Raw genomic sequence first — 27,163 nt, forward strand, 5'->3', positions numbered from 1 at the left:
TGAGAGGGGTGGGAGGGTTGGGGAGGGGAGTTCCGGCTGTAAAATGAAAACTTCCAGGATATGCCTGAGTTCTAAAGTTTCAAACCACCTGGGAAAAGCGAGAGCCCCTGAGGCTTACCTGGTGATAAACTGTATCAAACTCAGGCCCTCCCCAGGTACGCACAACATTTGCCCCAACAGCCCCTGAGCCTCCGTCCTGTGTCCAACCAAATTCCAGGAGGACTTTCAAAGCAAATACCTGGACTTTTCGCCCACATACACTATTTTAATTTTTAAAAATTTGATCGATACAGTTACATCCAAAATGGGCTCTTACATGGGGATGTCCAATCACATTTTGAAAGTATTTTGTAAATTCCATCGCTTTTTCAAAGCTACACACCTAACTAAACAGAGCTGAAGCAGCTTCATAGGAAGGTCAAGTCAAACTTCGACCTAACTCCTGGGGTACTAGGGGGCAAGGGTGTGTTTTCATTATTACAACCCATGCAAACAACCCCGGGTAGTGCTAAGCGCAGGAAAAGGGTCGGTTTCAGGGGAAAGCCGTGCCTAAAGTTACCTAACAGATACAAACCGGATACAACGCAGAGGAAACAGAATACCCCAGCCAAGCAATTTCCATGTCAAACATCATCTGCGCGGCTGCTCCATCTGTGAATGTGAGTGGTCGCCTGGCTCCCTGCTCCGCGGCGGCCGTCTCCTCATACCTTCACACGGCGCACACCGGCCGGCGCGTCCTGCTTGCTGCCAGTGGCGAGGCTCTTGCCCCTCGCCCAGTCTTGAGCTGGAAGTAATTCCTATTGGCCAAGGTGTCCATGTAAATAGGTGTGAAAGAAACCAGAGCTGGCCGGGCTCTCCCTTCTCGCTCAGTCCCCTCCCTCTGCAGCCCCCGCTCCCCCTCCTCTTCCTCCTCCTCCCAAGGCGATTGTCATATGATAGCTAAGAAGTGGCACATTAATGAAGCGCCGCTACAGGGGTCTTTTCTGCTCCTGTCACCGCTTAAAACTATCAGATGGTTCGAGGGAGGGCATGGAGGCAGCCACCTAGCTCAGCCGAGACACGGAGCCCACAGTAGCGCCCTCCGGAGCCCTAAGACCTTCGCTGCCACCATCCGCGCCGGGAGTCCTCAGCCGAGCTCGGCCGCCCGCAGGACGCTCCAGGAGCGTCGCGGACCGGGCGGCGCGGGACGCTGCGGGGCTGAGCTCAAGAGCCCAGGTTCGCGCCGAGTCCAACCGGACACGGACGCTGCGCGCGGAGAGCGCGCCCTCCCGGATGCGGACGCGCAACTTGAAGCAACTTTAAGGTGAGCAGCTCTCTGTTCCGTCCCTGCACCCGGTTCTTGCCCCAGGCCGGACTGACTTCCCGGCTATCCTAGCGCCGTTCGGCCGCTTCCCCTCCTGCGCCCCCTGGCTGGGTCCCACTAAGCCCGCAAAGTTGCTGGCTCAAGAGCGCGGGCGCCGGCTGATCGAGCGCCGCAGCCCCCAGCCCCGACCCCCGAAGTCTGTTACTCGGCCTGGCTGACCCCGCCGGTGTCTCAGTGCACCCTTGCTACCTCCTCTTATTACCTCCCCCTTCCCAGATCCGAGTAGTCCGCCGGCCCGCGCGGATCCAGAGCAAGAAGAGGGCGAGGAAGAAGATGCCTCGGCCCGGCCGTAACACGTACAGCGACCAGAAGCCGCCCTACTCGTACATCTCGCTGACCGCTATGGCCATCCAGAGCTCTCCCGAGAAGATGCTGCCGCTGAGCGAGATCTACAAGTTCATCATGGACCGCTTCCCCTACTACAGGGAGAACACGCAGCGCTGGCAGAACAGCCTGCGCCACAACCTCTCCTTCAACGACTGCTTCATCAAGATCCCGCGGCGGCCAGACCAGCCAGGCAAGGGCAGCTTCTGGGCGCTGCACCCCAGCTGCGGGGACATGTTCGAGAACGGCAGCTTCCTGAGGCGCCGCAAGCGCTTCAAGGTGCTTAAGTCCGACCACCTGGCGCCCAGCAAGCCAGCCGACGCGGCGCAGTACCTGCAGCAGCAGGCCAAGCTGCGGCTCAGCGCGCTGGCGGCCTCGGGCACGCACCTGCCACAGATGCCCGCTGCCGCCTACAACTTGGGCGGCGTGGCGCAGCCCTCAGGCTTCAAGCACCCCTTCGCCATCGAGAACATCATCGCGCGGGAATACAAGATGCCTGGGGGACTGGCCTTCTCCGCCATGCAGCCGGTGCCCGCTGCCTACCCGCTCCCCAACCAGTTGACTACCATGGGCAGCTCTCTGGGCACCGGCTGGCCACACGTGTATGGCTCCGCCGGCATGATCGACTCGGCCACCCCCATCTCCATGGCGAGTGGCGACTACAGCGCCTACGGCGTGCCGTTGAAGCCGCTGTGCCACGCGGCGGGCCAGACGCTGCCCGCCATCCCCGTGCCCATTAAGCCCACGCCGGCCGCCGTGCCCGCGCTCCCTGCGCTGCCAGCGCCCATCCCCACCTTGCTCTCGAACTCGCCGCCCTCGCTCAGCCCAACGTCCTCACAAACAGCCACCAGCCAAAGCAGCCCCGCCACCCCCAGCGAAACGCTCACCAGCCCGGCCTCCGCCTTGCACTCGGTGGCTGTGCACTGACCCGCAGGAGCCGACGCCCCCTCTCGTTCTCCTCCCCACCACCTCACTCGCCTTCCCTGGCTCCCAGCCCTGCCCGCCGCAACCTGGAACCGCCACCCTAACTTATCCCTTTCGCCTTCGGCCAACCCGTCTTGCCCCGAGAGAACTTTGTTTTGGACCCAGGAGACAAAACACAAACTTGCAGATGGGCCGGGAGGCGCGTAGGAGTTGTCCTAGTCCCCACGTCAGGGAAGGCCGGGGCCACCTGAGCCGAGCCATCCCCTCCCTGAGGCCCCGAAACCCCCTCCCATTTGACTGGCGGGGGAAATCCTGTCACCCTCTCTTCGCCGAGAAAAGCGCGTCTTCCCTCCGCCCAGATCGGCGGAGCCCCGAACTCTGCGCAGTTTCGAGACTAGAGAAACTGCCTCAGATGTTTCCAGGAACAGATCCCCCCCACACCCCCTCCCCGCGAGGGCTGCAACCGCGCAGGGGAGGGCCGGATCTCTTTACGTCTTGGAAATCTGCAGCAAAAAGGAGCCACTAATCTTCCTACCCCACTCGCCTCCGCCCATCCGGCAGGGGCTGGGCAGACCACAACTTCCCGGGGTTGCGGCCCTGCCTCCTGGGCTTCTGCGGAGATTTTGTTGTTGTTGTTTGGGGTTTTGTTTCCTTCCAGAGGCTCCAGGCGCTGGGAGTTAGGAAAGAGGCTGCCAAGCTGAGAAGGCGACGCTTGTCCTCACACAGCAAAACAAAACTAAAAGTAACCTTGTATTGTTTACAAAGCGCCCAGTAATATGTAAACAATGACCTTGAATCTGCCTTGCTAGGCGGACGAATGGGCAAAACCCACATTATAAGTACCTGTTGTAATGTGAATGTTTACTCTTCATTTCTGGCCAGGTTTAGGGGAGGGAAGTGGGGATGGGAAAGTTAATTGGGATGTTAACTTTCCGATTACTTAGAGACCTTTTTAGCTATTTATTTTATTGTTGGAAAAAAAGAAAGAAAGAAAATGAAATAAGCCCAAACCAAGAAAGCATCAAGGGCAACCCGGGAAGAACTTAGATAAGCTGACTGATAACATGAAGGGATGTCACCGGATAGCTCTCCCACGGACAAGTCTTTCTGTTTGCTACCAGAACTTTTCCAAGAAGCTAAAGGGCTGCAAAGAGATGTAAATACTTGTGAATAGGAATGATTATACACTGTGTAAAATGCACTTTTGTTTGTCGTATTCCTTTAGACTCTTAGATAATTGGCTGGAAAACGAACTGTTGTTCTGGTGTGACCTGCTTAAGTTAAAAAAAAAAAAGTTGTAGTGTCATCAGAGCTGTAAAATTTTTACCTATCATTTTTCCCTCCCTGTACAGAATTAGCATGGCATTTTAAATATTGATGTTCTTGTTCCCAGCATGCCTGTTTTAAAACAAAGGATTAAAAAAAAGGGGGGGGCGTCTACATTAAATTATGACCTAGTCCAAATAATATTTTCTCATTAAAATATGTAAATTCAAATTTTAGTTTTGTGTGTTTTTGAAGAGTTGCTACAAATAATAATTTTGCAAAAGATGGATGTAATGCTCCCCTAAGCATGCTTTCTGCAATACACCGAGTAATTTGCCTTTTTCATATCATATTGTGAAAACAGCCAAACCTTTTATGCACTTGCAGATTGTGGGAGAAATTATTCAGACAGAATTTTGAAGGTATTTGTGTATAGGGAAAAAAGAAACAGACTATTTCTATTACAGATCAGGTGCACAGGTGCAGTGTTGAAAGAAAACCTGTTTTTGAAACAATAAGTACTTTATATGTATTTTGTCTATATTAAAATATACATTTTATGAAATATAGCACTTATAACGCTTATGTAGAAATCAGGTAGAAAATATAGAGACTTAAAAAGTAAAAACAGACTTGCTTACTCAATGCTTATATTCTGATGCATCTTATTTAGTGTGAGTATTCAGTTCCTTGCTCCTTTAAATTATTGCAGTTGTTAAAATTTTTTAAATAGAAATTACCTAAAGGTTCACCTTCATGTCAAGATACCTGTTCACTTTGAACTGAACAGATTTCTTTCACTCCTTCCTCTGAGAAAATAATGCTTGATGCACTTATTTTAAAGACATGAATGAATTTACTTCAAATGCCTGACTTGAAGCATTTGCTTTTCTTCATATTTTTGCAGAGAATTAACATTTGCCAAGAATTTATGGCTCAAGGCTAAATGACACTTTATTGAAAGGGTCACAATATTTCTGGAATGAGATGTGTATTCACCTAATGAACTTACAAGGCAAAGAGAAACTTAAATGGTGATTAACACTTTACTGTGTAAAATGATTAAACAAGAGACCCTTGTGCAACACAGAGAAACCCACATAGAAACCACAATCACTGTACTTCATAGGAGGATCCTTAGCACCTGCAACCATTATATATTTAGAGGACTACCTGAGAAACAACTTAGGATTAATGCAAAAGGTAATTAATCCTGTTCCAACCATTTTTTAAAAAGAAGGATCCCACACACAGCCAAAAAAAAAAGGTGGAAAATAAATGAATCATTGGACTGATTAAAATGCATGAAGCTACTAAAGCTCGTCAAACAGGGGACAACTAAACTCATTCATCAAGCCCAATTCACAATTATATCAACAAGATCAGCTAAAGAAAGCCTGGAAAACTTAACCACCCCAGGCTAGGAAACTCTTAAAAACTTTGTTCTCAACAAGAAATCATATACTTTAAAAAAAAAAAAAATTAAATATGTTTTCAGTTCCCTGCAAAAGAAAATTAAGGCCATCTCTGGAATACGCTAATCTCATCGAATTTGGTAACACTGAATTCAAGCTGGGGATGAAGGAAGTATAAAGGCCTAACATGGGCCTCAAACAGTTTATAAATCTTCAGCTTAGATAAATGTTCCTCTTATAACAGGCACTAGAATTCAGAGATAAGTGATGTGTACATACACACACTTAATACCTAGAGGTAAATAAGATACAGATCTATTTCTGATTTTTAGCAAAGGAGAGATTTCAACTCAGTATTTGAAAATGCTCTTTTCAGCTGGTAAGTTCGTCATGGTGTATTGCAAAGAATGAAATAACTTGGGCATTGTGAGCCCTCCTTTCACAAATGCAGGCATCTTTTCTCTGACAAAGTTGAATGAGTAAAGTAAAAAAAAAAATCCATTGATGATATTTTGACCTTGATCAGAAATCCAAAGGCAGTCCAAACACACATGCCTCCACGCCACTCCATCCCTGCCTCACCCCCCCAGCTTTGAGACTTATGCCCTGTTTAGCTGAAGTGCCCCACAAATAAGGAAGTTTATAACTATGATACCTTCAATGGCTCTCTTTGTCATGTTAAATCTTTTCACCTGGCTCAAGTCCAAAGTCAATACACACAGCTTTAAAATAAAACTGGAAGAGACAACGCCATGGAGTGGGAAGGTGTCTGTGTGGGGTTTGTCCTGAGAACTGAGATAAGTGATAATATTTTCTATTTTGTAAATTCAAGCAGTATTGATTTCTTGGTTTCGGATTTTGTATTTGGAAACTTGGCTATTCTGTTACTTTTGGTTTTTTACATGATTCTGCATTTGACTGAGTTTTTAAACAGGATTCTCTGTGATTTGAGGAAGCGCTGACACAATGAATGAATTTCATGCACTTTCTCAAGAGAGAAGCTACAGAAATTCTCACTGTTTCTATTATCTGATTTGGGAGTTTTGAAAAACCTGAGTGAGGAGTAGCACTAGTAAATGATCATCAAAATGGCCTAAATACTATAGCAGTGAGTTTAATTCCTTTAAAGAGATGAGAACATTGAGGGTCTTGCAAGCATAAATATGGCCAGGTGCTCAAGAAGGATGAGGTGGGAAGTAGGAGGGAGGAAGAGTCCAAGCCGGTGCTGCAGACAGTAAGATTTACATTCGTTTATGCAAGACTAGGGGCACTGGGGGATTGCAGAGTGTAGGGGTGAGGAGTGGGTTTATACTTTTACAAATGAAAATTCCCTTTGTAAAAGGTATTCAACTAAGAAACAGAAAGGATCAGGATCTATTCTTAAATTCTTAATATAAATGTCAATTAATTTTTTTCTCCTAAAAGCCACATATGCACAGAGACACCCAAACAAAAACAAAACAAAAACCACCCAACCCACCGGCTGTGAAGCCTCAAAGGGGATGCATTTGTTTCGTTTAAACTAACAACAAATTATCTAATTAATATGTTTCAATTACAGCATGAAAGGCACAGCCCCTGGACCGCCCGCCGTGGAGGCACAATAGCCCCAGAGCCCACTCTAGGAATTTACAATAACTTCACATCTGTTTCTTTATTTTCCACTTTTTGAGTCTAAAACTCCTCTCAAGATTACTTCAAACCACGGCCTCAGTTATGAAATATGTCCCAGTGTTAAAGGGGGATGAAACTTTGCCCACGGATGCTTCATTTGCAAGCAAAAAAAGGTGAAAGCCCATTGAAGAGCATTAAACAAATATATTAGAATTCTGTCACTTTATGCAATTGAGTAGATCAAATGAAGGGTCCCGGCCACTTCATTCACTCTCATTCACTCGAATAGAAAATGCAAAGAATAGCAATCCGAGACTGGGCCACCGATGTAGATTTAGCTTCTTTTTACTGGGAGACAAAAAGGCTGAATTTTCACAAACACATTGCTGACTCGGGGACTAGGAAACCGGCACTGGAACCCCTTTGGAATTTAAATTCATTTTATCTTCCTCTCTCTTTGGGGGAATCTGTTTGCACTACAGTGCAAGATGCAGCAGGCATCCTCTGGCTTCTGAAAAAATGGGGGAGGGGAAGAAAGTGAGTGGGGGCAGGCAATGTGGGACTTGGGATTCTCAAGGAACTCTTGGTGATCAACAGTCAGGTCTGAGATAATAAGTTTAATTTAAACATATCTTTTTTTATATATACTTTATGTTCTAGGTAGACAAATCTTTACCTATGTCAATATAAACATCATTATATCATACACATTTCTAAATCTACCTCTTTGCTAGGCTTGGATCGCATAAACCGCTTGTTTTCAAAAACCAGAATCACATCCGGGTCATCAAATTTTCTTCTTTCAACTAATATATCTGGTCTTTGGTGTCATAACAGGCTAGATAGCTGAGCTTGCAACCTCACCTGTTCTATCTCTCTTAGTCTCTTGTCTTCTCTTATCTCTCTTGCACACGCACGCGCGCGCACACATACACACTACTTTCTGCTTGCTACCCTATCTGAGCACTGTGATAGTTAAACAGGTTATGTTAAAATCAGGAGAGAGGATACTCTTTGGTTAGAATTTCCAAGTCAGAATTCTCTTACATTTTCATTTTTCATGCCCGGAGTGGGGAAAACAAGCCACATGTATCAGGGTAATTGAGATAATCTTGCTCAATTTTCGGAAACTTTTATCTTTTGCCTTCAATGCTTGATGTTTTTGTTTTGGTAAACTTTGTAGACTTTTATTGGCCAACATTGTAGAAAGGTTACAGTGACTATTAGAGGTATTTCTAGAGACAGTGTAAGAAAAACTAAAGTAGACTTATCAGCTTTCAAGATGTGATTGCAGAGGAATAAACCAATTTTTCTCAAACTTGAAATCAAATTGAGATCTGATCTAAAGGAGAATATATTTGGAGGGTTTTCTATTGTGTTTTTAAATTTTGTCTGGTATTATTTCCAGGTACCTTTAACATTTTTCAGTTAGCTTTAAGAATTATAAGATCATATTCGACGCTATTCTTCATTTAATTCTTGGGATTGTGCCTGGAGCTGGGAATAGGACTTTGAAGGGGAAGTAGCTCAGACCTCCAGATATATTTTTAAAAAAAAAGACGTTGAAAACATAGTTGGTTGCACATAGCCATAGGCTATCAAACTCACTGGAACTAATAAACTAATCAGAGATTAACTATGAAAAATTGTCGTTGGCTAACTAAAATCTTCCCTGGAAGATTGTCCTTCTAGAACATCTTCAAGAATATTTGGACAAAGCGTTCTTTGGAGGCAGCCTCCTTTTGCCTGTGTCTGCAAATAACTGATGTCAAATCATTTGCAGTCTTTTGAAGGAACAAACTCTTGGAGCATTAATTAGAGCAGATTAAGCTCAGAGATAAAACACATTCTTTAAGTATCTGTTGTTTGCAGACATTGTGATTCTAATTCATGCTTTGCAGCCTGTATATTTTTATTTACTCAGTTAATTTCTCTCCATGAGCGTTCCCTGTTAACTGGGTTTACTAAGTATACAGTACCGCAAGAGTTGTTGGTTAGCAGAAATAATTGTTTTCAAACTCTGCTTTTGCTACAGATTTCTCTCTTCTTCATGAAATACAACATATTGGTAATTCCAGCACGTGATAGCATATAGAGACAGCAAAGGATTTTAATTTTGTGCCACTTAGAAGAAGCTTAGTATTTATTAAGTAATATCTAGAGTGTTTTGCATTAATTAGAGCAGCTCCTTGGAGAGACATTACAGCCAAGAATGGTTTCACATAACAGGAAAACTCTGAGCATCTGAACTTCCCTACTAAACCTGCTACAGTAAAACCAGAGCTGCAAAGGTCTGGCTTGCTTGGAAATATCAACACATATTTTATTTATTTACATATGTTTGATAGACTGAAAGTCTGTGTATAACAATAAAGTGATCATTGACAAGTTCCACACCACTCTGGGTGCCAGGTGAGCTACAAAAAAAAAAAAAAAAAAAAAAGGCTGAAATAATGGTTCGTCTCAAGATTCTTTGCTTGATTTCATATTGGAGAAAACCCCTCCACATTCAATGTATTCTTCAGACTGAACCAAGTATTTCTATGACTGCCTAGAAGATGAAAAGTTGGGTTTCCATTCTTGTGTGTTGGTAAACAGGGGAAGGGCAGGGGAGAATGAGGGAGAACAGGCAAGGATAACATCTTCTATCAGATTAGTCCAGATTATGTTTAACACAGTGGTTCCTGTGCCTAACACAGAACAATTGATGACTGAATGATTGAGCATTCTGAAAATAGTCCTATTGGTTTAGCTTAGGTAAGAACACTATGCTTTTGCTCCAGGTGTCAGTAATTAAGAGTGTTGACTGAGATAACGTTTCTGCTGTGATATTAAGTTTGTAAAATTAAAACATGTGAAATGCATTTAAGTTTACTTGTGGATGTTATTGGCTTCAGTAAAAGAGAACCCCTCACATAAAACAAGGAAATGAAAATGATTAACTTTGACATAGAAATATAAACAGCAATTTGATTAATTATAGTGCTAATTATTCTTTGCTGTGTAGCCAAACATTATCCAATTCTTAAAATGACAGGTGCTGAATAAATCATGTAAAATAATTACTTGGAATTTCACTGCAATGAGAAATGGTGCAGTTTAGAGAGAGGTTTATATTGATTTCTAAACATGTAATAGGTTCTATTCTATTTCATTTAGAAATTTAGTTGGTACTGTAAAAATACTTTGTTATAGGAATATTTTATATATTTTGCATATGCATATTTTAAATCATTCATGTCTTCTTTCAATATTTTCCATAGTTATTTCTGTATAATACATTTTTATATCCTGCTTTTCTCCAGCATATCATAGACATTTTCCCATCTAACTATATACTTTGAATAACCATTGATTTTAAAGGTTGTATAGTATGCCACTAAGTGAATTCCTTCTGTTTGGGCATTTAGAATGCTTTTAGGTTTTGTTTGTTTATTTTTGCTAATACAAAGAATGTTGCAGTGAACATATTTTATGCCTAACCAAATGCTAGTTCCAATTATATAAAATAAATTAGCTTTTGGCATACTGAATTCCTTAGCAGCTTCCTGCAAATTCAATAATGTAATTTAACTTAAGATTTCAGCTTTTGCTCTTGTATTTCCATTGCTATTTACCCTGCACCCAGGAACCCAGAGCAATATCGGCTTGACTTAGAATCATGAAAGCACTGAATGTTAGTGTTAGAAAGGTCCTGAGAGATTCCAGGTAAACCAATATCTTTATTTTACTTACTTGTGAATCCCTCTGATACATTATCTTATCTGCAGCCCAATGACTTAACAATACCAGAATCAGGTTCTAAAAATAAAGAAGAAAACTTCAGTCCTACCACAGATGCCAGACAAATGCAACTAACAATAAAAAATTATGCAGGAGGCCGGGCGCGGTGGCTCACACCTGTAATCCCAGCACTTTGGGAGGCTGAGGCGGGTGGATCACCTGAGGTCGGGAGTTCAAGACCAGCCTGACCAACATGGAGAAACCCCGTCTCTACTAAAAATACAAAATTAGCCAGGCATGGTGGCGCATGCCTGTAATCCCAGCTACTCAGGAGGCTGAGGCAGGAGAATCGCTTGAACCCAGGAGGCGGAGGTTGCAGTGAGCCGAGATCACGCCATTGCACTCCAGCCTGGGCAAAAAGAGCGAAACTCTGTCTCAACAAAAAAAAAAAAAAAAAAAAAATTGCAGGTATTCAAATTGACAAAATGAAGTCTTTATCTGATCATGTGAGTGAGCATGATTTCAAGGCAGCTCATGATGCATGGCACACCATACCCTTTTGAAGTGGGTGTACTGGGCAGTTTGAGCGACTAGAGGGAATGGTCATTGCTTAACACCGGATCTCAAGAGAAAGAGATCCACCTTGAATTGGAATCATTTCTTAAGTTTCTCATATCCTTCCCCAAATTACAAACAGTCTTCCAGACAGACTGCCTTGAGTCCAAAGGGTTCAGGCCCACAACAGATATTGACCAATTTGTTTCTTTGACTGCTTTGAAATGACTAATTCCCAAGATGGGAGATTGAGAGGAAGGGGATGGCAAAGCAGGCAAGGAATCTGAACTTCAGGCTTCATCTCCTTGTTGTAGCATTTTGTTTTGACCTTTCTTATCTGACACTTTTGTGTCAGACTTCCCCATTCCAGGTTCTTGAGACCTTATTTGTTTTTAATAAGATGACTTTGGCCGGGCACGGTGGCTCACGCCTGTAATCCCAGCACTTTGGGAGGCCAAGGTGGGCAGATCATGTGGTCAAGAGTTCGAGACCAGCCTGGCCAACATGATGAACCACCGTCTCTACTAAGAGTACAAAAATTAGCCAGGTGTGGTGGTGCGTGCCTGTAATCCCAGCTACTGGGGAGGGTGAAGCAGGAGAATCACTTGAACCCAGGAGGTGGAGGTTGCAGTGCCTGTAATCCCAGCTACTGGGGAAGGTGAAGCAGGAGAATTACTTGAACCCAGGAGGTGGAGGTTGCAGTGAGCTGAGATTGCGCCCCTGCACTCAGCCTGGATGACAGAGAAAGACTTCATCTCGAAAAATAACAATAATAATAATAATGATAAGGTGGCTACACAGTGCGTGAGGCATGACACTGGCACCCATCAGTGCTTGTCAGTTGGAACAGACAGAAGAGAATAAAGAAGGATAAGCATGAGGTCCGCACCTCATGCTATAACTAGTCACTGAGACTGAAATCATTCTCCTGAATTGGGATCAATGTTTTTTGTTGGGAGAAAAAATCGTAAAACCAAAGTAATATTTTCACAAACTACTTTTCCATAGTCTTCAAACAATGAGCCACCATCTTCTGAGCTGATCATTTCCACTGTTGTAAGTTCTTTAAAAAAAATTTACTCATTTTATCCCAATAACAGCTTTATGAAATAGGTACTTTTTTATTATGCCCATTGTACAGATGGGAATATTGAGGCACAGAGCATTTAACTAACTTGCCCAAGGTTACCCAGCTAATAAGTATTATCTACACCTATGGATACTCAATAAAAGTTGGTTTAATATAAAGACACTGACACTAAACTGCATTTTCTTCCTAAACTGTCTTCTATTTAACTTATTTGGGGGAAAGAAAACCTTCTATATAACCAAACATAGTCCTGTATTCTAGCTTACAGCAATTTTTGATATTTGATCTCGGTCAGATCATGTACCAAAAAAGTCACACTGAAATATCTCCATCGCATCCTTGAAAATGGACCTCCGCATATAGCCAACCAACCTGGATCCATACATCATGATTAACTTAAATCTTCCAGAATTGAGGGCAGCCACATGAAATCTAAGCAGGAATGCATTCTTATATTTAGAAGAAAATTACCAATCTGAGTGCCTTTTTCTTCCCTGACAGCCTCTATCAGATCATAAAACACATCAGAAGCAGGAAAAAGTACGATTTTTGCACTTTTTTTTTTCTTTTTAGATGGGGTCTCACTCTGTCACCCAGGCTGGAGTGCAGTGGCCTGATCTCGGCTCACTGCAACCTCTGCTTCCTGGGTTCAAGCGATTCTCCTGCCTCAGCCTCCTGAGTAGCTGGGATTACAGGCGTGCAACACCACGCGTGGCTAATTTTTGTATTTTTAGTGGAGACAGGGTTTCACCATGTTGGTCAGGCTGGTTTCGAACTCTGGACCTTGTGATCCACCCGCCTTGGCCTCTCAAAGTGCTGGGATTACAGGCGTGAGCCACCGCGCCTGGCCCATTTTTGCACTTTTGATTTTAAAAAGAAGAAAAATGGAAAGAAGGAAGAAATGATGTAACTTTCTAACTCAGTAAATATAATTTCATCTGTTGTCGATGGAACCAAATATTGAGGAAATCAGCATTTGGTGTTTTCTCTTAATGCTCAGCTTTCTAAAGTATGCTTTCTAAAGTATGCTTGGGCACTCCCATAGCTTTTTCAATGCAACTCTCAAAAGGCTGGCATTTATTTGTTTTTGTAAGCATGCATTTTAAGAAGGTTGTATGTCTTTGTGTTGACTGTCCCAACTCTAGCCTCCATTTTGACCATTGGTCTCAGTTCTGAGTGACTCCTGAGAAACAGTTTATGCTCCCAACTTGAGTTATGGGCTGCCAGTTTGCTGTGTGTCTGGGAAGTTTGTCAACCTTTCCCTAATAGAGCTGTGCTTTGGTAAATGTGTTTCGGCTGGATAAGGCTAGCGAGGTTCACCCGGGCTTCTTGTTTGTCTCATGCTGGTTTGGTGGTTGAACTTGCCAAATAAGGGTTTATACCTGGTACTGCACATGATCGCTCACTACAGGAAGTCCTGGAGCTATTACTCCAGTGGCCAAGCTTAGCCTTTGGAGTCATTACAGCCCCCATGCCATTTTTAAAGATGTATACAGTTGCAAAGACTGGGGTTCTTGTTGTCCCTCTCTCCCTATTCTGTTCTGAATTTTTGTTTTTTTAAAAATTTTTAGGAGGCGTTTTCCTGTTGTCACCCAGGCTGGAGTGCAATGGTGCAATCTCAGCTCATTGCAACCTCTGCCTCCCAGGCTCAAGCAATTCTCCTGCCTCAGCCTCCCAAGGAGCTGGGATTACAGGTGCCCACCATGAGGCCCGACTAATTTTTGTATTTTTAGTAGAGACAAGGTTTCACCATGTTGACTAGGCTGATCTCGAACTCCTGACCTCAGGTGTTCCATCTGCCTTGGCCTCTCAAAGTGCTGGGATTATAGGCATGAGCCACCGTGGCCGGCCTACAAATATAAAAATATCTGGTCACAGCAGTGCATGCCAGTATTCCCAGCTACTAGGGAGGCTGAGGTAGGAGAATCACTTGAAGTCCAGGACTTTGAGGCTGCAGTGAGCTATGATCATTCCGCTGCACTCTAGCTTGGGCAACAAAGAGACCCTGCCTCTTAAAAATATAAGTAAATAAATTTAAAAATAAAATCTCTAGTGTTAGTTCTGTTTTCCCAACTGAATCTTGACTAATAGAGTGTTTATGAGCCTGGATCACTTAATCCTTCAGCACCATAAAAGTCTACTCAACTGATGCATACTGAACAATGGACACGGATGCTCTACTGTGCTAGAAATTGGCAACAGGGACATAGTTACGAATACATACCCAACAAATCCTGATTTCCAGGAACTTACCATCTAGTAAAGAAGACACACATGGAGAGTATGCCTCAATAAAAGAATCGGTTCTTTGAAAATTCTGAGAAGGAAGAAGAGAAACAGGAGGAACAGAAGGCCTTGAGAGGATTTGGGGTTTAGGACTGGGTGAAGACTAATATTTCAAATTCAAGTTTACTAGCATAAGGACTTTGGGTGGCATATCTGGCAGATAGTGACTTTTCCCACTTGGTGGAAAGAGACCTGATGGTTGAGACAGAGGGAGGTCAGATTGAGTGTGTTACAGTACCAACAGATTCATATGCCTGCTGTGTAGCAACAGGCTAATACGCAGAGACAGCAAGGGTTGTAGCAGAGAAGGAATTTAATAATTTCAGGGTGGCCAAGCAAGGTGATAAGAGGGGTAAGAGGAGACACTCAAATCCATCTCCCCAAGGAGCTCTGGGCTGAGTTTTTAAGGGGCTCATGGAGTACAAGGGGCTGGAAAATTGGGTTGTTGATTGGACAGGGTAAGTGATAAAATTGTCAGGATGTAGAAACCACATTCTTTGGTGAGTCATCTTCTCTTGGGGTGCTTCAGACCAGCTGACATCAGTAGTTTCATTGGCATGCAGGATCTGAAAGAATATCTCAAATGGAAAACTTAACAATTCACAATGCTCAAGTTGTCATCTGTAGAGCAGTTAAGGGGAACTATAATCTAGGGTCTATGTGATTTTAGGGCAGCAGGCAAAGAATTATAAGGAAGCAAGTCAGAGTGTAAGCTGACCTAATGATTAATGTTGAACGTGCTACAAGCATGGTGTATTTTCATTTCTCCCCCCTTCTTCCCTGATTAATTTTTATAATGTTTATAGGGATAATTTCAGGTCAAGAGAGCAGAAGGACGTTCTGGAGGCCAGAGTGAAGAGTCTGTGGAGCCAGTGTAGGCCTTAGGAGATTTATGAGCAATGAGGCTGCATACAGAAATGGCCTCACATAGCAGGAAGATAAGAAGTAATGAGAAGATGGATGGAGAGGTGAAAGCCCCATGAGAAAGACACCTGAATGTTCTTCAAGGATGAGAGTTGGGGCTTTCACAGTTCCTTTCATCCAGTACTAAGAACTCTAATTTCTTAGATGCCCACTGTGTATGTATATGGTCTGATTCATATGTCATTCTTTTTTAATCCTCATATCAACCCTAAAAGCTACTCCTATGACACACACGGGGAAACTAATACCTAAAGGAGCCAATACATTTCCTGATGAGGGGCTGACTGAGATTCAAACCCAGATTCTACCTGACTCTAAATCAATCCAGTGCTCTTGCCAGTTTAGTCCACTGCCATTGTAACATACAGCAGCATGTCCTTCAAAAAGTATCTATTGAATAGGATACCATTGAGGCTAATGTGACAAATAGAAGGAGGTAATGGTGAAGTAATTAAGAATTGAAGGAAATGGATGAATTTGGAAGACATATCCCACAAATCAGAGGACATGGTAACTGACTAGAGAGTGGGGGAAAAGATACTGGGCAGGAGAGGTAAGGATTAAAATAACTGAATGGCAATTCATTTAGTCAGCACTACTTGGGTTGCAAGTAACAGAAACTCAACTCAACCTGATAGTTCTAGCAAAAGTCCCATGGAGGAGTCTGATTCTTTCTCTCTGGATCATCACTGTAGCTAAAGAGAAAAAGTTCTCTGATTGGCCACATATGGGTCAAGTTCCATCCCTGGGACCTAGGGAGGCAGGTCCACTACACAGAAGTCCTGAGGCTGAGCAGGATTCCTTTGGAATGCTCACTATACAGTAACACGAATTTTCAAGGCTGGTTAACTAGAAATGAGGTACTGTGGATGGAAAATAGCAACGGTGGGGAGCAAGTGGCTTTGGGATAAAATGTTGAGTTTGGGTGAGGACCTGCTGAGCTTGCACCAACTCCAACAAAGATGTAGCCCAATCTGGTAGGTGTCCAGCTGTAACCTGAAATCACTCTCATGTTTTCTCAAAAACTTTAAATCTTTTTACCTTTTAAGGTAAAAGTGTGAATTCTAGAAATTTTGGACCATCCATTGATTTCAAAAGTAGAGTGAAAGGGACAAAAAATAATGAATGAACTTATAGAACCTACATGCAAAGTAGAGTGAGATTTTTTCTTTGTGAATGCACAAATTATTGGTTCAGGTAATACCATTTTCATCCCCTCTCCATAAACTTTATGGGTTTGTGGCATTGAGCAAAAACAGGAGTTGACAAATTTCAGCCCATGAGCCAAATTCAGCTTGCTGTACAGCCTGTGTACTAAGAATGATTTTTATTTTATTTTATTTTGAGATAAAGTCTCGCCCTGTCGCCCAGGCTGGAGTGTAATGACGCTACCTCGGCTCACTGCAACCCCTGCCTTCTAGGTTCAAGTGATTCTCCTGCCCCAGCCTCCTGAGTAGCTGAGATTACAGGCATATGCCACCACACCCAGCTAATTTTTTGTATCTTTAGTAGAGACAGAGTTTCACCACGTTGGCCAGGCTGGTCTCGGTCTCCTGACCTCGTGATCTGCCTGCCTCGGCCTCCCAAAATACTGGGATTACAGGCGTGAGCCACTGTACCAGGTCTAGTTTTTACATTTCTAAATGCTTGAAATAAGACAAAGGAATAATACATGACTTATTGACACATGAAAATTATATGATATTCAACCTTCAGTGACCATAACTAAAGTTTTATTAGAATATAGGCATATTCGTTAATTTACTTATTTTCTGTGGCTGTTTTGGGCTACTAAAGCAGAGTTAAGTTGTGCCAGAGACCACATGACTTGCAAAGCCTAAAATATTTATTATCTGACTCTTTAGTGAAAAAGCTTGCCAACATCTGAGCTAGAAACGTGGAGTATGAATTGGTCTGTGACAGGCCGACCAATATTTATTGGATGGTTACTGAGCTACAAATCTGGTAAAAAGCCAAGATGAAGTCTAGATTTTATCAAGTAATCCATTTGATTGTAAATGTGGGAGCTATTAATAAATTTATTCATAGCCTGTTACAGAAGTTGGATCGGAAAGCAAAAGCTAGTCACAACTCTTAGTATATCCTTATATTTCTCTAGTTGCTCATGGGACCATCTCATATTTTTACAGACTGTGTAGTTTACAAAGTACTATCAAACACGCCATTGGTTTGAGCCAATATGTAAAACACTTCATAGTTATCTTATGATAAGACCTGACTTCTCCTGAATATAACATTTGCTAGGGATTGGTTGGTTAAAATATGTCATAATATGCTAGCATACAAACAAATGGATCAATTTAAGAAACACATTATTTGTTAGATCAAATAAGCACATCCCAGGTAGAATGAAGATTAGCTGGATGCCTTCCCAGCATCATTCTCACCTTTCCAAAACCTGCAGTTTCAGTTTGGGAGTGCATGAAGTAATAAGAAAGCTGCTTCTACCAAGAAACCTATACTAAGACAAGCGGTCCATTCTCAGGCACCATGACTGGTCAGACAGATATGTGGTCCTTAGTTGATCCTATCAGAGTGATTATAAGAAATGTGCCAGGGCCGGGTGCAGTGGCTCACACCTGTAATCCCAGCACTTTGGGAGGCTGAGGCGGGCGGATCACGAGGTCAGGAAATCGAGACCACCCTGGCTAACACGGTGAAACCCCGTCTCTACTAAAAAATACAAAAAATTAGCCGGGCGTGGTGGCGGGCGCCTGTCATCCCAGCTACTCGGGAGGCTGAGGCAGGAGAATGGCGTGAACCCAGGAAGCGAAGCTTGCAGTGAGCACTGAAGCCTGGGTGACAGCGAGACTCCGTTCCCCCCTTCCCCCCACAAAAAAAAATGTGCCAGAAATTCTTCAAAGTCAGTCGTTCTTTCCTGATAGAATTGAGTGAGGAGTGGATGGGACTGGCTGGTTGCCCTCGTAGGAACCCCAGATAAACTGCTAAGATGAAGCTGGCATTGCAGAAGCAACAGTGGAGAGAAAAAGAAACAAATGGAGAAAAACAAAAACAAAAACAAATGCTTGGGACATTATTGAGTCACTCTCTAGGGTGCTACCTGATGTATATCAAGTTCTGCCTTGAACATTTGAAGTGTCATGAACCAGTAAGTGCCGTTTACTCTCCTAGTTTGAATTGGATTTTCATTTACATGTGGCTAAAACACATCAGGTAACAAAGATTCTTTGATTTATTCATTCATTCATAAAATGGTGTGTGTGTGTGTGTGTGTGTGTGTGTGTGTGTGTGTGTGTGTGTGTGTGTGTTTCTGACCCCAAATGTTAGTCTTTTCCAAACAACAACCACAACTGTTACCGGATATGAGTCCTGATCCAGACCCCAAGAGAGGGTTCTTGGATCCCTCACAAGAAAGAATTTGGGATGACTCCATAGAGTAAAGCGAAAGCAAGTTTATCAAGAAAGTAAAGAAATCAAAGAATGGCTACTCCATAGGCAGAGCAGCACTGAGGACTGCTAGTTGTTTTTTTTTTTTTTTTTTTTTTTTTTTTTTTTTTTTTTTTTTTTTTGAGACGGAGTCTCAGTCTCGCTCTGTCGCCCAGGCTGGAGTGCAGTGGCCGGATCTCAGCTCACTGCAAGCTCCGCCTCCTGGGTTCACGCCATTCTCCTGCCTCAGCCTCCCGAGTAGCTGGGACTACAGGCGCCCGCCACCTCGCCCGGCTAGTTTTTTGTATTTTTTAGTAGAGACGGGGTTTCACCATGTTAGCCAGGATGGTCTCGATTTCCTGACCTCGTGATCCGCCCGTCTCGGCCTTCCAAAGTGCTGGGATTACAGGCGTGAGCCACCGCGCCCGGCTGGTTGGTTATTTTTATGCTTATTTCTTGATTATATGCTCAACAAGGGGTGGATTATTCACGAGTTTTCCAGAAAAGGGGCAGGGATTTCCCAGAAATAAGGGCTCCTCCTCTTTTTAGACCATATAGGGTAACTTCCCAAAGCTGCCATGACATTTGCAACTGTCAGGGCACTGGTGGGAGTGTCTTTTAGCATGCTAATGCATTATAACTAGCATGTAATGAGCAGTGAGGACCACCAGAGGTCACTTTCATTGTCATCTTGGCTTTGGTGGGTCTGGGCCAGCTTCTTCACCACATCCTGTTTTATCAGCAGGGTCTTTAGAACCTGTATCTTGTGATACCAGCCCTGCCAGTGTGACTAAGAATGCCTAACCTACTTGGAATGCAGCCCCAGTAGGTCTCGGCCTTATTTTACCCAGCCCCTACTCAAGATGGTGTCGCTCCAGTTCAAATGCCTCTGACACAACCAATTCTTACATTTTCCTACACCAACTCTAATATTACCCAGAGGTAGTGTAGAACCCACATGTCAAGGGATCAGTCCCACAAGACTGCCCCACTTCAGACACCAGCCACAAATGAGGTCTTCAGGTTACCTGCACTTGTTACTGGCTGACTGCAAATTCAGAGTCTCCTTGCCCCCATTCTGTAATTCACTAGAACAACTGCCCGGTTTATTATAAAGGACACAGCTCAGGATAGTCAAATAGAAAGGATGCACAGGGCAACATATTTGGAGTTGGGGGGTGGGGGTGCAGAGCTTCCATGCCTTCTTTGGACATGCTACCTTCACAGTGCATCCATGAGTTCACCAAACTGAAAGCCACCCAACAATGTTATTTAGGGGTTTTAATGGAGGCAGTAGGCAAATTGAGTAAATCATTGGTCATGGGTGACTGAATGTGATCTCCAGCCCCTCTTCCTTCCCCAGAGGTCAGGAGGTGAGGCTGAAAGTTCTAACCTTGTAATCACTTCGTTTTCTGGTGATCAGCTGCCTTCCAGAAGCTGTATAGCCCGCTACCGTCCCCTGAGTCACCTTGTTAGCATACAAAAGACAGTAAATTCCAAGTGGTTTAGGAACTCTGTGTCAGGAACTAGGGACAAAACCCGAATATTATTATTATTATTATTATTATTATTATTTTCGCACAACACAGGAAGCTTTATTCATCCACTACTGCTCCGGAGAAAAGCAGGCTCAAAGAGATCGTTTTCTTTAATCTGCTGCAATCTTGGGCTTCTGCCAATCCTCAAAATCCACTTCAGTTCGTCTGGCTTCTTTTTCTCTTTCACCTCTGTCCTCCTCTCCTTTTTGGCTTTTCTCCTCTTTTAGGTAACAGTAGCCTGTGGCTCCATAGGCCATGCTGAGGAACAGGGTATTTTTGAAAGAACAGCCAAACTCAAGGAGGCAGAGAGACCTACACTGGTAGCACCATTTTCTATTTTTTATTATACCAAAATTACCTACACTTATCCTGCTCATATGTTATGCTCGGCTCTGGAAACTACTCAATCTGTGCCTTCAAATAACTCATGGAGCTGGGCGTGGTGCCTCACGCCTGTAATCCTAGCACTTTGGGAGGCCGACGCAGGCGAATCACTGAGGTCAGGAGTTCAAAACCAGCCAGGCCAACATGGTGAAACCCCGTCATTACTAAAAATACCAAAAATTAGCCGGGCATGGTGGTGGGTGCCTATAATCCCAGTTACTCGGGAGGATGAGGCAGGAGAATCGCTTGAGCCTGGGAAACAGAGGTTGTAGTGAGCCGAGATTGCACCACTGCCCTCCAGCCTTGATGACAGAGTGAGACTCCTCCAAGAAAAAAAAAAAAAAAAAAAACAGAAAAATAACCAGTCACTGGATGGGGAGAGGGAACAGGGTTGAGGAGGGATAGCAATGCACAGAAACATGGAGTTTAAAGCAATGAGCTGTAAATTGTATCCGTCAGAATAACTAATGTCCTAGACACTTTTAGTCATTTCCAGTAGTGACTTCACAAATACGGGAAAGACTTTAGTTTGTACTTTGTATCCCTTTCCTCACATAATCCTTAGATGTCATTAATTAATGATAAATTAATAACAACAAATCTGTTCAACAAGATTCTTCTCTTGAGGTTGTAGTGTCTCCCTTCAATACTCAATTCACCACACTGTATATTTTACAGATTTTGAGATAAGCTCAAATTCTATTTCTCCAATGCATCTAGGGATCTCTTTACAGGTATTTTTTTTCTTAAGCAAAAAATTTCTCAGTTTTGTAGGGTGCAGTTGCTCATGCCTGTAATCCCAGCGCTTTGGGAGGTCAAGGCAGGCAGATCATTTGAGGTCAGGTGTTTGAGATCAGCCTTACCAACACAGTGAAACCCCATCTCTACTAAAAATACAAAAAAATTAGCTGGCTGTAGTGACACATGCCTGTAGTCCCAGCTACTCAGGAGGCTGAGGCAGGAGAATCACTTGAACTCGGGAGGTGGAGGTTGCAGTGTGCCAAGATCGCACCGCTGCACTCCAGCCTTGGCGGCAGAGGGAAATTTTCCTAGTTTTATTACTTTTTAAACTTTTACTAGAGTGTCCATTTACTAGAATATGCAGCCTTCTGCATCAGAAAGCTGACTTCCAGGAAATCTTCAGCTTTGTCACTTGAAAGAGTTTTTATTAGTTCCACTTTGCCAATAACCCCTTGGATGTATGGGAGTTTAGGGGATGCCAGTTTCCAGCTGTCATGGCTGGGCCAGCTTAGATGCTAAACTGCAAAAGACTCAAATGCTTGGGGTGGGGTGGTGTCAGCTCAGTATTGACTGGGATATCCACGAGACAAAAAAAGGATGGAGTAACAGAAGTTTAACAATGGTGATGGCAAAGGATGTGTGGCTTAGTGAAAGGAGCCAAGTCTTAGAGCCAGACAGGTGCAAGTTCACTTACTGGGTGTGTCACCCTGGCCCAACTACTGAGCATTTTGGAGTCTTAGTTTCTCCCCCTGCAAAATGGGGGTAAGACTTTTCTCTTTGCTGAGATGTGTGTAGTAAAGGAGCTAATGTCTGCATGGTGTTTGGCCCCTGATTGGAGCCTGATAAATGACTGCCATATTTATTTATAATAAATGCCACACAATTCTATACTTGGTTATTGCTTCAAAACGTTTCAAAAAGTGATAGCTTATTTAGCATCCTAGACTGCTGAGTGCTCGGCCTTTGCTCTGTTCGAGCACCGACTATATGCAAGTCCTGCAGAGCACACAAATCATGCCAAGATGTAGCTCCTGACCTCAAGGCAGGGCCATGGAACACTTAAATAACAGCAAAGGATAAAAATGATCATTCAACACAGCAGTAGGAAAATTTGAAAAATAGAATCCAGGATGAATTACCAAACACATTAAACCAAGTGTTATATAACTAAGAAGAAAGAGGAGTTGCAAGTCAAGCTGCTTCAGGCAATTTTAGTTTTCACCCCACTTTGGAACTTGTAGAATTCTTCCAATTTTTTTTTTTAAGGTGGAAAAAGAGCTATTTGGATTTACTGACATCCTGTTTCCTAATGAATGGTCTTTCTGATTCAGAAGTTCTATCAACACTCTGATGTTATGTCTCAGGGATGCAAAATCAAGGGGAAAATTCTCCACACAAAACAAACCTCAGATGTCCTAGAACAACCCTTCTGTTCCAAATCTGGTTCTTATTTTCAATTCCAAAAACAACACACAAGGCCTTAGAAGGCACAAACTACTTCATGTTTATGCATGCGGCCCTGGAGAAGCAAGAATTTCAGATGCCTTTGATTATGAATCGGCTGAAGAAAACATCTACCTAAAGTTACTTACTGAAGAATCAGTTCTCCCTGCCCCCACCTCACCTCAACCCTAAAGAACCTCCATCCGGCATCAATTTACAACAGAGCACTTGACATGACTTTATTGGTATATCTTTCTTATGCATTTGACCAATCAAAATGATAATTTAGACAAACTGGGGATGGCAGAGTGCATTATCCAGCAATATCTCATTATTATGCAAAAAATCAGATATTCACGGCAACTGTCTCATCTATTTATTGTTTGGTTACTCATCTGGAAATTTTAATACTTTCTTCAGGGGCAGGGACTGGCAATAAAAAAATAGACCTATATATCAAACCTTTAACTTCCAGCCATCATTGTGTGCCATAATACAGATGGAGTGGCTATCAGCAAGCTTTACTGTGTTGGTTTATTTTCTTTAGCAGAGAATGTGGGTTTAAATGCGATAAAGCAACAAAGTCGACTTAGGGCCGGAGAGCCCGTCGGAACCTTCCACTTTGTTTGCAAGCAGAGATAACTGGCTACAGTCAGCCTCCCCGGGATCTGATGCCAATGGATACCTGCAATATCAGAAGGATGAGTATGAGGGGAGGGAAAGGAGATTGTTTAGGGGGACGAATGAGGCCTCTGCATCTCAGAAGGGCTGTTCTTCCTCATCCTTCATATTTCTATGGGTTCCTTCTCACAAGCACAAAGCTTGCTGTGTGCCAGGCACTGCTCTAATTACTTTACAAACAATTACTCATTTCATCTTCATCATAGGCCTGTATGGTAGATACTAGTAGTATCCCTGTTGTATAGACAGGGAAACTGAGGCACAGGGTGGTTACATAATTTGCCCAATTAGCAAGTGATGAAAGCAGAATTTAAAAGCAGGTAAGCTGGCTCCAGAATTTGTGTTCATAACCACTCTACTCTGCATGCCAGTTATACAGAAGTGTAGTACCTCTCTGCTTCTGCTTTTTATGTTCTGCCCCAGAAAAATAAATTGGTGCCGGGTGCGGTGGCTCAAGCCTGTAATCCCAGCACTTTGGGAGGCCGAGACGGGCGGATCACGAGGTCAGGAGATCGAGACCATCCTGGCTAACACGGTGAAACCCCGTCTCTGCTAAAAAATACAAAAAACTAGCCGGGCGAGGTGGCGGGTGCCTGTAGTCCCAGCTACTCGGGAGGCTGAGGCAGGAGAATGGCGTGAACCCAGGAGGCGGAGCTTGCAGTGAGCTGAGATCCGGCCACTGCACTCCAGCCTGGGCGACAGAGCCAGATTCCGTCTCAAAAAAAGAAAGAAAAATAAATTGGTGGGGAACAAATTGCAGGCTATCTGAAAGAGAATTATCTGAAATACTTGTTAAAGACCAGATTCTTAGACACAGATCAACTGATTTAGAAACTCTTCCGGTGAGATTCAGGAACCTGCATTTTCAACAAGTTCCCTAAATGATTTTTAATCACATCAAAGTTTGAGAACCATCAAAATAGATTTTCTGGGCTAGGAATCAGAAATTAATCTGTATTTAGGTACCAGCTCTGCTGTTTATGAGCTCTATAATTTTGAAGAAATCTCTGAGCTTCCTGGGCCTAGAGTTTCTCATTTGTAAAATGAGAACAAAAAATATCCGTGCTACACATACTACATAGAGTTGTTTGTAAGAATGAAATGAGATAAAGTGTGTAAGAGAAATCAGCAAATTGAAAAGTGCTTTCAAGGCTGGGTGCAGTGACTCACACTTGTAATCCCAGCACTTTGGGAGGCCAATGTGGGAGGATCACTTGAGCCCAGGAGTTTGAGATCAGCCTGGGCAACACTGTGATTTCCACAAAAAAAATAAAAAAATTAGCCAGGTGTGGTGGCATGCACTTGTAGTCCCAGCTACTTGGAGGCTGAGGTGGGAGGATCGCGTGAGCCCAGAAAGTCAAGGCTGCCGTGAGCTATGATTGTGCCAGTGTACTCCAACCTGGGTGACACAGCAAGACCCTGTCTCAAACAAAACAAAACAAAAACAAACAAAGTAGAAAAGTGCTTCCAAATATGAACTATTGTTGGTATCTCATTATTTTACATGTACAAGACTTGTCTCCCTGCTAAAATTATAATCTCCTGGGTTAACTATAGTTTTTTTCTACCTCATAATACTATGTACTATGTTGTAGCTATCCGATAAATGCGGGCTTAGTTAAATACATTTTTAAAAATATGTAAGTAGGAAACATAATAAAAAATAAAACATATAAGCAGATCCACAAAGTCAGCCCTATCTATTTTTTGCAATTCTAGTGACCAAGGTTTATACACTGGGCTCCAGAGTCCATACAATGTCATTACACACATTTCACATTTGATTCTCACAAGTCTTATGATAGATAGGGTAGTTAACGGCGGTATCTCTGTTTTGCTGGAAAATATGGAACTCAGGTTTAAGTATTTGCCCAAAGTAACCTAGTTAGTAATCAAATAACATCCACAGCTTCTTGCAACCCTGTACAACACATTCACATGACTTCCAGAGTTTTATTGTTGTTGTTTTGTAAACAAAGACAGAATCTCGCGATGTTGCCCAGGCTATCCTCAAACTTCTGGGCTCAAGGGATCCTCCTGCCTCAGCCTCTCAAAGTGCTGGGAGTATAGGTGTGCACCACTACACCCAGTCTTCAGCATCTTTTATTTTGGGGAAGTGTTCCCTGGGTTCGGTAATACTCCCTGCAGCATTAAATAATTTGTCAAAGGCAGTCATAAGTCAGTTTCATCTGCTGGACCTAGTCCAAATGTATTTAACATTCTAATATTCTTAAATTTTCTGTGAAATATCTTTCGGTGACACAGTATGTTGAAATTTATTTAAGAACCCTTGCTAATAAGATGACGCTTGTTTACTTTTCATTTGACCCACTGGATTGAGACATCCTTATATAATGGTTAGTCAAGTCTAGTCTACCCAGTAGCTTTGATATTGAGCAAGTCACAGCCACCAGAGTGATCCTTGTAAAATTTAAGTCAGTTCATGCTATTCTTTTTTTTGTTTGTTTTTGAGACAGAGTCTCGCTCTGTCGCCCAGGCTGGAATGCAGTGGTGCGATCTCGGCTCACTGCAAGCTCTGCCTCCCGGGTTCACGTCATTCTCCTGCCTCAGCCTCCCAAGCGCCTGGGACTACAGGCGCCCGCCACCATGCTCGGCTAATTTTTTTGTGTGTTTTTAGTAGAGACGGGGTTTCACTGTGTTAGCCAGGATGGTCTTGATCTCCTGACCTTGTGATCCGCCCGCGTTGGCCTCCCAAAATGCTGGCATGACAGGCCTGAGCCACTGTGCCCGGCTTAGTTCATGCTATTCTTTTACTCAAAACTCTCTAAAGGGTTTTGTTGTAATTGATAAGCTGGTTATAAAACTGTTGTGGAACTCTAAAAGACCTAAAATACACAAAACAATTTTGGAAAAGAAGAACCCAATTGGAGCGCTTACACTATCTGATTTCAAGTCTTACCAGTAAGCTGTATTAACCAAGATATGTGGTGTTGGCATAAAGATAGACATAAATCAGAAATAGACCCATATATGTATGGTTACTTGCCTTTCAACAAAGATGCCTAGGTAATTCAATGGCTAAAAGATGTCTGTTCAGCAAAGAATGCTAGAAAAACTGAACACTTGTATGACAAAAATCTTAACTACTATCCTATACTATTCACAAGACTAACAAATTGGATCATAGACTTAAATCAAAAGCCTAAAACTCTAAAAAGTCCAGGAGTAAAAGCAGGAAAAAAAATCTTTGTGTCCTTGGGTTTGGTAGAGATTTCTTAGAGAGGATACAAAAGCTTGAGCCATTAAAAAAAAAAAAAAAAATTAATGGATATGCTGGAATTAAGAAAAATGACAAGCCACAAGACTTGTCACTCTGTATATCTGATAAAGGACTTATACCAAAACATATATAAAGAACTTTTACAACTCAATAATAAGAGACTAAAAAAATGAGCAGAAGATTTGAACAGACGCTTCATTAAGGAAAATATTGTGAATGGCAAATAAGCACTTAAAAGACATG

General features: G+C 43.0%; 1 protein-coding gene and 1 long non-coding RNA gene across 6 annotated transcripts in view; one reads left to right on the plus strand and one right to left on the minus strand.

Annotated features, from left to right (window-relative positions):
• Positions 1 to 27,163, minus strand: part of LOC135971816 (uncharacterized) — a 221,288-nt gene that overhangs the window by 103,882 nt on the left and 90,243 nt on the right. For 3 of the 5 annotated variants that reach the window (XR_010588087.1, XR_012415006.1, XR_010588085.2), the window contains exon 1: positions 575 to 829. The exons of the other annotated variants lie outside the window; for them this stretch is intronic. This is a non-coding gene — a long non-coding RNA (uncharacterized lncRNA). Of the gene's footprint in view, positions 1 to 574; positions 830 to 27,163 lie in introns of those variants that run through there. 5 annotated transcript variants of the gene reach the window in all.
• On the plus strand, positions 1,008 to 3,606 carry FOXB1 (forkhead box B1). The gene is made up of 2 exons (XM_005559690.5): positions 1,008 to 1,303; positions 1,580 to 3,606. The coding sequence occupies exon 2, from the start codon at positions 1,637 to 1,639 to the stop codon at positions 2,612 to 2,614; it is 978 nt and encodes a 325-aa protein (XP_005559747.1). The 5' UTR covers positions 1,008 to 1,303; positions 1,580 to 1,636; the 3' UTR covers positions 2,615 to 3,606.

This window comes from Macaca fascicularis, chromosome 7 (assembly GCF_037993035.2).
Source record: "Macaca fascicularis isolate 582-1 chromosome 7, T2T-MFA8v1.1".
NCBI lineage: Eukaryota > Metazoa > Chordata > Mammalia > Primates > Cercopithecidae > Macaca > Macaca fascicularis.

Excerpts from the sequence above, each read along its gene's own strand:
- FOXB1 (XM_005559690.5), top strand. The coding sequence starts at position 1,637 with ATGCCTCGGCCCGGCCGTAACACGTACAGCGACCAGAAGCCGCCCTAC.